At 37.0% G+C, this 13751-nt stretch overlaps 1 protein-coding gene across 1 annotated transcript in view; it reads right to left on the bottom strand.

Moving 5' to 3' along the window:
* Nucleotides 1–2412: 2412 nt before the first annotated feature.
* Nucleotides 2413–13751, bottom strand: part of LOC107657669 (zinc finger protein 91-like) — an 11607-nt gene continuing 268 nt past the window's right edge. Inside the window, exons 2-4 of the mRNA XM_016445845.1 lie at nucleotides 12565–12641; nucleotides 5684–5741; nucleotides 2413–5035 (exon numbers count right to left, since the gene is read on the bottom strand). Coding sequence (XP_016301331.1) covers nucleotides 3554–4858 — 1305 coding nt within the window. The 5' untranslated portion in view covers nucleotides 4859–5035; nucleotides 5684–5741; nucleotides 12565–12641 and the 3' untranslated portion in view covers nucleotides 2413–3553. The remainder of the gene's footprint in view (nucleotides 5036–5683; nucleotides 5742–12564; nucleotides 12642–13751) is intronic.

The following is a 13751-nucleotide window of genomic DNA, read 5'->3' as shown; positions in this document are numbered from 1 at the left end:
ATTATTATTATTTGATTTTTCGCATTTTGTCTTGATTTTTGGGGTTGTATCATGGGTTAGTTGGCATTTTCTCCGGTTTAATTGTGTTTATTGCTATGTGTGCTGTATCCTACAAGTTAATACACTTAAAAGTATAGTTATGTACGACAAGGATAAAATATTTGTAGCTGTTTTTTTGTCGTTTAAAATACATCCTCAATTTTCTAATAATAATTTCTTTGACGCGGCATCCGTCAAAAATACACTAAGCACCTATCTTAAGCGAAGCAGCGCGGCAGGTATAAGCATAAGAATTGTGTAGCAGCGATCAGCTTTGGTGGCCGTGTCAGAGCCGTAATGCACCGCAGAAGTGTGCAGTGATGCGCAGACCAGCTCTAACATAACTGAATCTGCTGTTAAAAATGAGCCATCCATTCATCATATCATCATGCAAAACTAAGAATTTGAATAATTGTAATGTGGCGATCGGGTGCGGGTCGGGACGGATATCTAAATCCATGGGCATCGGAACCATTGTATGTGGGTGGGACAAGACCCACCCACTTTTTCATGTCACCATATTCTAATTTGTTGAGATGAATTGGTGGGTTTTTGTTAAATGTGAGCCAAAATCATCACAATTAAAAGAACCAAAGACTTAAACTACTTCAGTCTGTGTGCACTGAATTTATGTAATACACAAGTTTCACAATTTGAGTTGAATTACTGAAATAAATGAACTTTTCCACGACATTCTAATTTATTGAGATGCACCTGTATATTGGACCCACTCACTTTTACCATCTCCAATTCAGCGCATAAGTTTGTTCACTTTTAAGAGCGCTACCACTCAAATACATTCCAACTGAGGAATGCCCTAATAAATTAAACTCCATTCTGCATTTTAGCTACAGCCTTGATTTCCACACTGCTGCTTCCTCAAATCCATTCCGCTTGGCTCATTCAGAGTCCATATAAATTAAACTCCATTCCGTGTTTTCAGTACTCGCGCCTGCTGCACTCTCCCTACACAGCAAGATAAACAAAGCATTGTAGCATATCTGCCACTCAGGTGGGTCTGGCTGTGTGCTCACATGCTGCCACTAAACTAGCTGCTATTAAACTGAATTCTCATCATTTGTTCACCTGTTGCCTTTAAAGGCATCATAGTCTTTGTTGCATCATTGAATAACAGTTACACTAACACTATGTTGGACCCACCCACATTTTTATTGCTTCCGACTCCCATGTCTAAATCAGAGAAAAATAAAGGTGTGTGGATAATTTGTTTGAAGCAGCGGATTCGGGTGATGTTTGAACGGATCCGCGTATCTCTAGTTTATAGCCCTCAGTAATGGCCAATCCATCCTTTGGGTAAAAATAGGAAAAACAATACTTCTCTCAAAAGAAATAGTACACATATGATAATCCATGTTTTACTTAAGTGTAAAGGATTTTTTTGGTTAATTTGTTTTAAAAATTACATTTTAAATTGCAATTTGCAAAAAAAAAAAAAAAAAAAATGTGCCAAGCCATCAGAACCGAACCGAACCGAAAACCATGGTTTAAAAACCAAGGTATGTGTTAAACCGTTGCATCCCTGCCAAGAATACAGACTACTTTGCTGTTATTAGTAGCCTACTGTAACTGTTATTTAGTGTTAAATTATTGTAGTTGGGTTAGGCGGCTTAGGTTTATTGAACTTATGTAAAATTTGCTGTGTTTTGTATTTACTTATATTTTATTTCCGTATAATTTAAACTTTTAATATATTGTTTAATTTAAAGAATTTTTTTTTCAATTAAAAAAAACATTCTTTAATGTCATCGACCGTAGTTTTGTGGCTCTTTTTTGAAAGTATCGGTTCAGGCACCGGTACCACTTTAAAAGTGTCGATTTGGCACCGGTATCGTAAAAAACCCGAACAATACCCAACCCTACATCACACAGGTTTTCAAAACCTAAAATAATTTTTATTAAGATACAGTGTATTTTATTTGACCATATTTTTTCAAAACGTGTCAATGAGAAAATGAATACTGATTTCCCCTTGATTCTTCATGATAAAAAAAGTTAAATCTTCACAATTATTGCAACAAAATTTAAGGTCTTTAAAGACTAGGGGAATGCATGTATTTAGCATAGCCTGAAATAAGGTCAAAGAAATGTCTACCAATATTTGCATGCATAAAAACAATAACTTTGGTACATGAAAAATAAATTAAACAATTACCAGGCCTTAGAATGGGAATACAGAATTATCTTTATTGATAAACAAGTGGAACTAGACTTGCACAAAATATGTTACCGATGTTTAAGAATAGTCAAAATATGTTTTGCATCACCACTTATACAAAATAAAAAATACAATTTGTACAAAAAAAAAAAAATGTCATATGCGGTGTTTAGTCTGTGTAAAGACCTGGGGGGTGCGGGTTGGGGGGGGGGCGGTTTAAATCTACACTGTTAGTTATAAAAAAAAAAGCTAAAAGTCTTACTTCCCTAACTGCAGCAGAAATGTGTTCTTGAATCAACTCTTAGCAAAGAGAGATCAAATGACATGAATAGCAGGATTAATAACTTCTGCTTTGCTCTAAATTCATCAGTTCATTAGTACAATTTCAAACATTCTGGTCATTATAATGGTTCTTATATGGGTCCCTTTGGTTTGTGAATGCATACTGTGTCAACACCTAGCTTGAATAAGAATTTGAATTTCCTATTCAAAAATTGGAAAATGCAAATGAGAGATTTTGGGGGAAACATTTTTATATACAACAAATGCAACAAACATGAAACAACAGTATTCATTTGGTACATCCGAGGAGCCAAACGTTACACAAGTACAACACTCAAAGTTTAAAAAGTTTTATTTACTATAACTGAGCATTCTGAAAATTCTGATATACATTATATCTTCATTGCGGACACTCTCCTCTAATTATCAGTTATTAGAAAGGCTTTTCTCCAGGCATTCCGGTCAGAATTGTAATCTTAACACCATACTATTCAATGATCTACTTGAGTATTCTGTGCTTCCAACTTTGTTGCAACTATGTGGGGAGGGCCCTTTTCTTTTCCAAAAGAACAGTGCCAGTTTGCATGAAGACCTAAATGCCTTTGGGATAAATGATGCTCTGATGCTCGTCAACCATTTATTTTCAAAAGTATGACATTAATCACTCCTTTTGCAGCTATAACAAAACTCCACTCTTCTGGAATGGAAGACTGTTTTCAGACACACGAGCATCAAGAAGGTCAGGCAATAACATCAAGCAAAACAATTCTGGCTCACAGTCTGCATTCCCAATCCATCCCAAATGTGCTCAGTAGTGGATTTGTGTATGTCATTCACTTTCTTCAACACGGGAAACAGTAGAGCATTGCTTTGTGCACAGGGTCATTGCCCTGCTGGAATAGAAAAAGGGTCCTCGCTGTTGAGACAAAATTGAAAGCACATAATATTTCATTTTATAGTTGAGCATTTATATTTGTCTTCACTGAAATTGCTGGAATAGCCAAACCTGTTCATTACATAAGGGTGTCCATATACTTTTGGCCATTTTGTGGATCTCTATGTCTGAGAACATTCAGTGGATTCATTTACTATTTCCAACGACATGCCATTATCAGCATTTTTATTAGGCTTTTCAGCATCAGCTTCTCCTTGCTGACTTTTGGAATCAACTATATTAGTCTCAGGAGGTTTTGTGCCATCATTCTTAGAGTCTCCTTTATGATGATATTCAAGATGGCGATCTAAAGCAGAGAGGAACGTGAAGCGGCTTGGACAGAGAGGGCAACTGAGCAGAACCTTGCAGGGACTTCGCTTGTGGTAATACACGTGTCGCCGATAAACACTAAGTAGCCCAAAGACTCTACAACATTCTTTGCATTTGTATTTCATCCTTGTTTTGTAAGTTCCCTTATAAGGAGAACCAAGTAACAGGTAATCTGTCTTGGATGCAGGCTGATTTTCTTCTTCAAGTTCTTCTTGTTTACTATCACTTTTTGTTTGTGTTGATGCTTTCACAGGTTCCTGTTCATGGTTTTTAACCTCATGTTCTGTCTTTGACTCCCCAGGAGCCTTAGGTTGAAGCGCTGAACTGTGGTACATGGCCACATGCCTTGTGACATCACATCTTTGTGGAAAGTGTCTTCCACAGTAAACACAGGCATGCAGAGTTCCCTTATGGTAACGCATATGACGAGAAAGACTGCTTGAGTGTAAAAACACACAATGGCAGAGTTTGCAGGAAAATATTTTACCACTAAAATTGGCTCTGCTCACTCCTCTAGGTCTTCCTCTTATGCTTGACCTTAGTGGATCAACTCGCTGCTTTTGCTGTTTAGTAACCATTTGTCGCATTACACTATGGTACTGCCGTTTCATCTTAGCCGGTAAACCTGAAGAGTCCTTTACTTCAACCTCATCTGGATGCTGTGTTTTATGATGCTCTCTTAAATCTGAAATTTGGTTGAAATGTTCCCCACACAGGCCACACCGACATAGCTCATTGAGTGAATTACTGACATTTTTCTTACTTTCTTCTTCCCCGAGCATTTCCTGTTTTTGTGTTACATCACTGGATGGCCTGCTGATGCGAGAATGACTGTTTAGGTGGCTTTGCAAGTCAGACAACCAAAAGAAGCGCAAGCCACAAATTTTGCAAGGATAAGACCTGTCCATATTATTTCCTCGATTTTCCTCAGATCTACTCAAAGTCTTGGAACCAACAGATCTATGCCACTGTTTTTGATGTGACAGTATGGTCTCTTGTCTTAAGAATCGCTTTCCACAGTGTCCACAACTATAAAAGCGTTCATGAGCATGGGTTTGAAGGTGGCTCTGCAGACTTTCCCGGTCATTAAACACCATGCAGCACAGAGTGCATTTGAACCCCTTCTCAAGGGCACGGTACTGCTGATGCAGTTGTAAGCTCTTTGGGGTTTTGAACACTTGTTCACATCTTTCACACTTAAACTGAGTATACTCCTTCTCTGGTATCTTAGATGAAGTCAAGGCTTCTTGATTAGGGGGTTGGCACCATAATGACTTGGATGAAGGTTTCCCAAACAAGAAAGTAAAGTTAGACAACACAGATTGATCAACAACAGTGAGCATTCCGTTTTCATGGAGAGCAACCTCAATAGATGTGTTGATACAACTACCATTACTAAAGCTTAAACCATCAGAGGAAAATATCTCAGTAAGTCCATGAATGGCCATATGCTCGACTAGTTTTGTGTACTGACTAAACCCTTCACCACACTCTGTGCAGATGAAGGCATCTCCTCCACTTAACTCTTGTATAGAGTCCATTGAATAAGCCATCATGACAAAGCCAAAGGTAGCCTCTTTTGAGGTATAAAGTTAAATCGTTTAGGAAACAGGGAACATGATATATTATGTGAGATGTTTAAAAAAATACATCAACGACTACTGGAATTATTTTCCAGGAAATAAAGTCCAATCTCACTTCAGTTGCTATAAAACAAGGCTAAGTTTCTATATACATTTAATAAAAAGCCAAAACTGGTAACAATATTTCTAAAATGGCAACTCTACCAAGCTCAATAAAATAGAAAATTCCAAAAAGAATTAAAAATCTATCCTTAAAAGTCTTTGATTATAAAATCAATCATCAATTCCCCCAACTCCGTAGGAAAATGTGACATTTGAGCATAATACAATGATGTAAACCTTGTTATATATGGCCTGCCTTGTTTGAGGTGCTGGGCCACAATTCAGAAATTGCCATCTGTAAAAAAAAAAAGAAGAAAAAAAAAAGAAAGGAGAGGAAACGTAAGACACAAATAAATTTTGTTGCAAGTGATGTATCTTTGCATAATTAAAATGTTTAGCTTTTTCATAATTCATAATACATACCGTTAAACAATCCACTTAGGCTTATGATATTTCTGGGAAATGCAGCCCAGGGTAGTTATTAGAGCAACATCTACATTACCTAAATGAGCCCTATGTACTACCATTGTGGTATTTGTGTTGGGGCTAGGTATAGATATAGATTTTCCAAATTGTTGTGAAACTGACTCACAAGCTCTCAATTAAGAGTAATTTGAGTACATTTTAATAATAATGTTCATTTTATTTACAAAAAACTGTCTCTCAGATAATACTGTAAATTATGCAGGGAAATTTCTAACTTGGCACATTAAAACATTTTTTAATTTTTACAACAGTATTCCATGTAGTGAAAGCAACACAATTTCTATTTCAGTATGTTTTTCAGTAATTTTCAGTGTTATATAAATGATAAAAAAAAAACATAAATTACTGAATCCAACACTTACACATTCTTTTTGATAGCACAATAAACAGAATATATATATATACATTTTACAATGACATTTTTTATTTATTAAAAATGAATGATTGCAAGGACAACATCATGTAAAAGATGGTAAATAAATGTTGAAGCAAACTGATGTAGGTAAGTGTAAATAAATGCAGGATAGCAATTAACAAGCTGTATGCATAAAAAATTAAGTAAATATTCACACTTTTGCCTGTGAGAAAAAGTTTATCGCGATCAACCTTCTTTTGTTTCTATTCTGCACTACACAACATAAATCATTAAAGCATTAAATTCCTTTTTAAGATAAGGGGGAAATGGAGACAATGGAGCAAAAAAATAATTCTGACTAGTAGTAAAATATTTGCAAAGGCAGATTTCAACAGTGCTTGTGCTTATTTGCAATGAATTGCAATTGCAATGCAATGTGCTTATTTACTTGTTAACACATTTTTATGTACATAGGCATATTTAAGTGGGAAACTCTGAATTCTAGATCATGCACTAGTTGCCGAGTTGTGATGCTGGACGTTGCGTGGCAATTTGAAACATTGCAGAAACAATACAATTAGTGCTGTCAATCGATAAAAAAAAACAAAAACAGAATTAATCGCACATTTTTTCTGAAATTAATCGCGATTAATTTCACCTAACATTAAAGGTTTTAAATATACTTTTATATTGCAATAATTTTCACATTCAATCTTCAAATTAATGTAGAAACAACAAAGACAGTATGTTTTTAATATTTGTTAAATGGCATCCACCAATCCACTAGGGGTGGGAATCGCAGGTTACCTCATGATACGATACATGGCTCACGATATGATAATATCACGGTACAACGATTCTGCGATAATCGATATATTGCTAGACAATCCTATAATGATACATCACAATATCTGTCTAACTATGAAAACAAAATACCTGTGAAAAGGTTAAGTGCAAGTTTTCTCTCTTTATTCAAGTCCAAACTGTTAGAAAACAGCACAAAAAGTTCTGTAAATCAAAATCAAATAAGTATTCTTTTAGCTTCGTAAAATTACGGTTGAACCCCTGATGTCACATGGATTATTTTACCGATGTCCTTGCTACATTTCTGGACCTTGATCGTGTAAGGACCCTTGCTGTCTATGGAGGGTCAGAGAGCTCTCAGATTCTATCAAAAATATCTTAATTTGTGTTCCGAAGATGAACGGAGGTCTTACAGGTTTAGAACGACATGAGGGTGAGTAAATAATGACAGAATTTTCATTTTTGGGCGAACTATCCCTTTAAGTAAATGAATCGTTTTATTCTTGGACTTATTAAACGCTTACACTTTTCTTTGTGTGTAAACCAACACATTTAACTGCTTATCAATGCCATTTCAAATGTAGACGCGCGGCAAGCACACACACTGCACAATTCTATGCCTCATTATTGCTCTGACAAGGTTTTGTTTCGTCGTTCATGCCATAGGTGCAGATTTATGTTTCTGCCGGTCGGTAACCACTGCATAACACACACTTGTAATATTTGAGAGAGAGGGAGAGCATCCAGTTTTGTTCACATAAAACTGGAAATGCCGGCGACACTCACTCATATAGTGAGAGAAATCCACCTGCGATCCAAACTGAGTAGTGGTTAAACGGAACGTAGTTGATCCGTGATCCGCACGGACCAAGCCCCAGGGTTCGCACACATGTGATCCGCGGATTAATTGCAAAATGTAACCATAATAGAGTGTAACTTTATCATTTGTTCGTATTTACACAAGCAAGTGAATTTTAAACAATTCCAGAGAGAAAAGGTGAAACGGAACTCGATTCGTTACTCGCGCGCTGCTCTCTACGCGCACAGCCGCACACACATGAAGCGCGCACACGCGTTTCAGACGGCGCGCAAACACCGAACTGAATCCTCTTCTGAATCCTCTGAACAGACACATACACATAAAATTATGACAAAATACCCATCTCGACAATCATTCAGGTACACGCAGTCAGTTATGTCTCAAGTGAATGAAAACAGCTGAGAAAGAAATCGGATGTGATGCGAATCATTATATCGGATCCATGCATCAAGTCTTAAAGGGACAGCGGCCTATAAATACTGCTGCTGTCATTAATGATCATCAAACAACAAAACAGCTGTGATAAAAAAATCTATATTTAATTTATACAGTGAAAACTTTGCAGGGTTATTTTCCCTAATTATTACATTTCTAAGCAAGTTAAATTGAAATATTTTTATTTTCTTGCTGATCCGAAAAATGATTCGATTCCGTGGGTCAAAAACTGTAATGTGCTCCGAACCGTGAGATTTAATAAATGGAAAGCAAGTTAAATTGAAATATTTTTCTTTTCTTGCTGATCCGAAAAATTATCCGATTCCGTGGGTCAAAAACTGTAATGTGCTCCGAACCGTGAGATTTGTGATCCGTTGAACCACTAGAGCTGATAGGTTAGGCTACTCACGGACTGAATATGCGCTCCGCAAAAATAACGTGATCGGTGCCTATGGTCCACACTGATAGCTGTTCCGGGGCAGTTTTTTAGTTCTCATCTTCATAAACATATATATAGCAGTTAGGGATGGGCGATATGGGCTTAAAAATATATATCACGATAATTTCTGATATTTATTGCGATAACGATATCTATATACGATTGCGACAATATATGGTTTGTGTTCAAGCAATCTTGGGTATTTTATAAGGATAAAGTATATTTATAATGCAATGCTAATCGACATAGCCTTTATCACTGTATATAATGCTATAAAATGGTATGATTTCTGCCTTATTCTGTGACACAAAACCAGGTCTGATCACAAAAATAAGTTATTTCAAACACTCGTCTATGTTATGAAGTTAATATGGAGGAAAAGCATGTCAATAAATTAAAATATCTTTGTTGGACAACAGGTTTGTAAACGACTCATACACATGTAAATCTGTGTTGCACATGTGCTACTGTGGTACATTTACTCAAGGCTCAGACCGATTTTTGTTGCACTGTACAGCCCTATCCAAACCTGTTCCAGATTGTAGATTCAGGAGCTGCTCAATTTCATGTCCGCCTTTCTTCACGTCACTCCACACAGTACCATAGGCACCATAGGAGGTGCAACAGGCCTAAGGTCCAGCAGAAAGACCACCTCGCTGTAATGAATAAGACTAAAAAAAATAACAATTTCTAAATTAATTTAAGTGAACTTAAAACAATCCTCACATAAACCCATTATAATAAATGTCATATTTACATCTGCCCTTTTGCAAGTAGTAAATATACAGAAACTGAACAAAGTTATCAAACAGTCAACAACTAGACTTTATCATTATTATCGTGGGAAGACGAATTCTTATCGTGTGGAGAATTTTTACCGGCATATCGCAAACGATAAGATATCGCCCATCCCTAATAGCAGTAGACTTAATACAGTTTCTGGAAATCAGTTTATCCTTTGGTTCCTTGTGCTTCCCCATCTTCACAGAGAATGCGGTTTATGGTTGCTCAGAGCGCTTTGGAAGAAAATGGCGCAGACGTGATTTCCACGCATTTTTAGACAATGCAAGCAGGGAAATCTATTTAGAGTGCCTTATTGTAATTAAAATATCGATATTTGGCACCAGTGTATTGATTCTCGTATAGCATGGAGAAGGACAACGATATAACATATCGATATTTTGTCCCACCCCTACAATCCACCAATACTACTGATGTCTCTATGAAATAGTTTTTCCCCCCTAATATTTAACCACTGACTATAGCCACTCAACATTACAGTATAATTGAGAGCTAGCAATTTTAACATTTACTTTGATTAACAGACATCACAGCAGCTGGGATATTAGGTTATTTTGGCTGCTTTAAGAGCTGCCACTGCTGAACATGACGCGGATCAGGCACGCATCATATTTTCTCACAACTCTTTACCTTTTCTGACTCACTTCAGCTCTTTAAGTCTCTACTAATGAGTTGACGTGTTGAATCGGCTGTGTTAGATGAGGGAGACAGTGCTGTGCTTCAGGACAGTTTTGAAAACCACTGCATTTCAGAGACATGTTATTAAATGTGACTGATATATAACAAACATGCACAGATTTAAGGCAGCTTTAATCCCCGTTTTGGTAACTTTAGGACTTAACTGACGACATAACTACAACATTGCATGCTCGTAGTGTCTTTTGCACTTTAATATGAAATGATAAACAACGCGAGCCTCCGCATTTGTGTGTGCAACTGAAAAGCACGTGCTGTATGACAGGACTGCTGACAGGACAGGGAAATTCGTTTTTACTGACATGGCCTGACTATGGCTGGGTATCGAGCTCGATACTTTTTAGGCACCGACCGAATTGCCTCAATACCATCGAGTATTGAAAAGTGTCTTGTCATTCGGTACCAAATTTCGATACCGAAGGGGTTAACCTGGTCAACGTCAGTGAGCCAGTAAGCGTGCAGCATGCTTGATGTACTTAAATCAAGTGCTGGTGATTGGCTCTGGGGAGGCATCCAGGAAAAACACTAGTTTACGCCGGTTCCACCCAGAGACGCGGCTCACACGTGAGGCTGTAGTGTGTAAGCGTCCGACCCCCATAGATGTAAGGCTACGTTTACACTAGTGCGTTTTCGTTTAAAAACTGTTTTAAAATGAAAAGGATCCTCGTCCATACTGGCGTTTTCACAGCGTTTCAGAAAAGATCTCCATCCACACTACACGACCGAAAACGCATGTTACGTGATCATTCATGCACACTGTAGCATCATGCTACATAAGCCAATTTATAAGATTTATACTACACTTTTACTCAAAACTCACTTTAAACCACCATTGAGTGTTTGTAATAACTTCTAATGTGTGTTTTGTCCATATAATGTTGCTGAAATATGCTATTTGTAGCCTTTTATATCAAGCTAATCACTACACCTGCTTATCATTTCTCATGTAAACACCCTGTATTATTATGAGCACAGGCAGAATCTCATGAAAATCACATAAAAATCATATACTGTAATAATTGCGTTTATGAGCTTCATGTTTCATCCGTGGAAATGTTTTCCTGGGTTTCTTATGTACAGAATTGAATGCGGAAGTGAAATGGATGTTCGCAATCAGAGAAAGGGTGGGTTATGAACACGTAATATGATTGACACATGAGCAGTGAATGAGTTCCTCTGAGTCAGAACAGTGATTGCAGAAGAGAAAACATAGGCAGACAGCGCTGGAAGCAGCTAATGCTCATCAGTAAATCAGCGGAAAATGAATAGAAATGATGATTCTGTCTAAGCTATACGTTTTTAAACAAAATCGCACTAGTGTAAATGTAGCCTAAAAAATGTGGAAACTGAAAACTATTTGAACTTTATTAAAACTGTGTGCACTGATGTGTGTTACACATGTTACATGTGGGTTACATTTTGTTCCTTTGTGCAATGGCTCAGGAGATCAGTCTTTGAGTCTGAAAAAATAGTCAATAAGCTGAAAAAATAAAACCAAAAAGTTTTTTGAGGTAATGTAATCTTGTTAAAATGGATTTCATAAAATTGGTATCGAAAAAAGTATCGTTCAGGAACCAGTATCAAAGCCAAGGTATCTGTATCGGATCGAAAATTTTTGAATGATACCCAGCCCTAGGCCTGACAACATCTCATCTGACCGCAGTTCACTGTTGTTCTACTGAAGCTCCCTCATCACCTGTACCTTTTCCGTGTTCATTTGACTAGCGTCTGGCGCTGAGGCGAAGTTGGAGTGCGCGTCTGAAAAGTCTCCCGTTTGATGTGGTCTTAAAGACAGAAGCAGCAGTTGTGAGTGGTGTGGCCCACCCTAGCTCCGGCCCCGCGTTAATTGTGTTAAATATTTTTAACGCGTTAACCTGAAAATACTAATCGCCTGCATTAACGAGCTAATTTTGACAGCACTAACTACAATATAATACAATCAATCTATAATCTATTGAGACATCAGGGAGAGGAAAGCAAGTCTGTAGTTAAAGTTGTAGTGTTAATTACTCAACTTTTACAGTTTGCTTCATGTAACAGTTAGTTGTAATACCATGCATAAATAAGAGATTCATTTTTAATTCAGATGTAGTTATTTGGGTTTGTTCACAAAATAATATTTTTGCTTTGTTTAGGCTACTTGCTTATGTTTCTGACTTGAATGTGTGAGGAATGTGGTATGAGTTCCCCAGGTGCAATGGAAAACACAATTTTTTCCACATAAAAATGGTACTATAAAATACCTAACAAGTGTACAAAACAGGAAATCAAGTTTTACTCACCGCAAACCTGATGTTTTAATTGTGATTACTCTTCCTTTACCGCTGCCAGGGCAAACCCTAGAAATCACCCAGTATTTCTAAAGAGTGACAAAGGTAAGAAAACAACAGTGTAAAACAGTGTCTGGTACATTTCCTTACTGTATTGACAATTTACAAAAAAATGAAAAGAATTTCATGCACAGACAAAAACACAACATGGTAGCGCAGAATTAATCTCATAAAGGACTAAAAACAATGATGGTTACACAATACACAACAATGGTGAAACTACATTAACATTACATTTATTAATTCAGCAGACTATTTTATTCAAAGCAGCTTACAAAACGTTAAACTTCATAAATATTTTATCTTAAGAGCTATAAGCTCAATTGAGTATTGAGTAGCAAAAAGTAATTTGTTGAGGTATTTTTAGGTTCCTGACATTTAAAGGGTTAAGGCATCATGGTATCTTAACGAGTCCAGCAACCAAATCAGGCTGCTTTTCGATCTCAAAGGAAGGCATGTAATGGTGTCCTTAAAAACAATAGCAACCACAAATACAATAAAGGTATACTGGCGGTACATGTACACATCTATTACAACAGGAAGATTATGGGAAAATTCACAGCTCAAGCCAAATAAAACGCAACACCATTAACGTTACATTAGTAATCCCACATTACAAGCCTAAACAACACGCTACGTTAGCAAAGTTGACTAAAGGCTGATTTATACTTCTGCGTCGGACCTACGCCGTAGCCTTTACGCCGTAGGCTATGCGTCAGTTTTCATTTATACTTCTGCGTCTGTGTCCGCGTCAACGTGCAGTACACATGCAAACCGCTAGTCTGCAGTGTCCACGGGCCTGTTGCTGGTGTAACCCGCAGTACCACGGCAAAAGCCGAAGAAGAAGCGGCTCGTCGGAGAAGCATTATAGCCGTGACGGCGGCATATAAATATCAAATAATTAAATCATTATTTAAAACTACAAAAAGGAGACAACAACGGAACAGGAGATGATGGCATTCTTTCAATCTGCACAATGACTTGTACCACGGCAGATCAACATTATTTGTTGCGGACAACTACTGATGTATATAATGCTATGTAGTATAATAAATGATAAGACACTTGGCCTTTGCTTTGTTTTATTTTATATAAGAAGGTGTAACATTAAAATATATTAAAGTGCACATAAACACACA

The sequence above is a fragment of the Sinocyclocheilus anshuiensis genome, unplaced genomic scaffold (assembly GCF_001515605.1).
Source record: "Sinocyclocheilus anshuiensis isolate Anshui unplaced genomic scaffold, SAMN03320099.WGS_v1.1 scaffold43, whole genome shotgun sequence".
NCBI classification, from domain to species: Eukaryota; Metazoa; Chordata; class Actinopteri; order Cypriniformes; family Cyprinidae; genus Sinocyclocheilus; species Sinocyclocheilus anshuiensis.
This window is presented reverse-complemented; position numbering and strand designations above follow the sequence as displayed.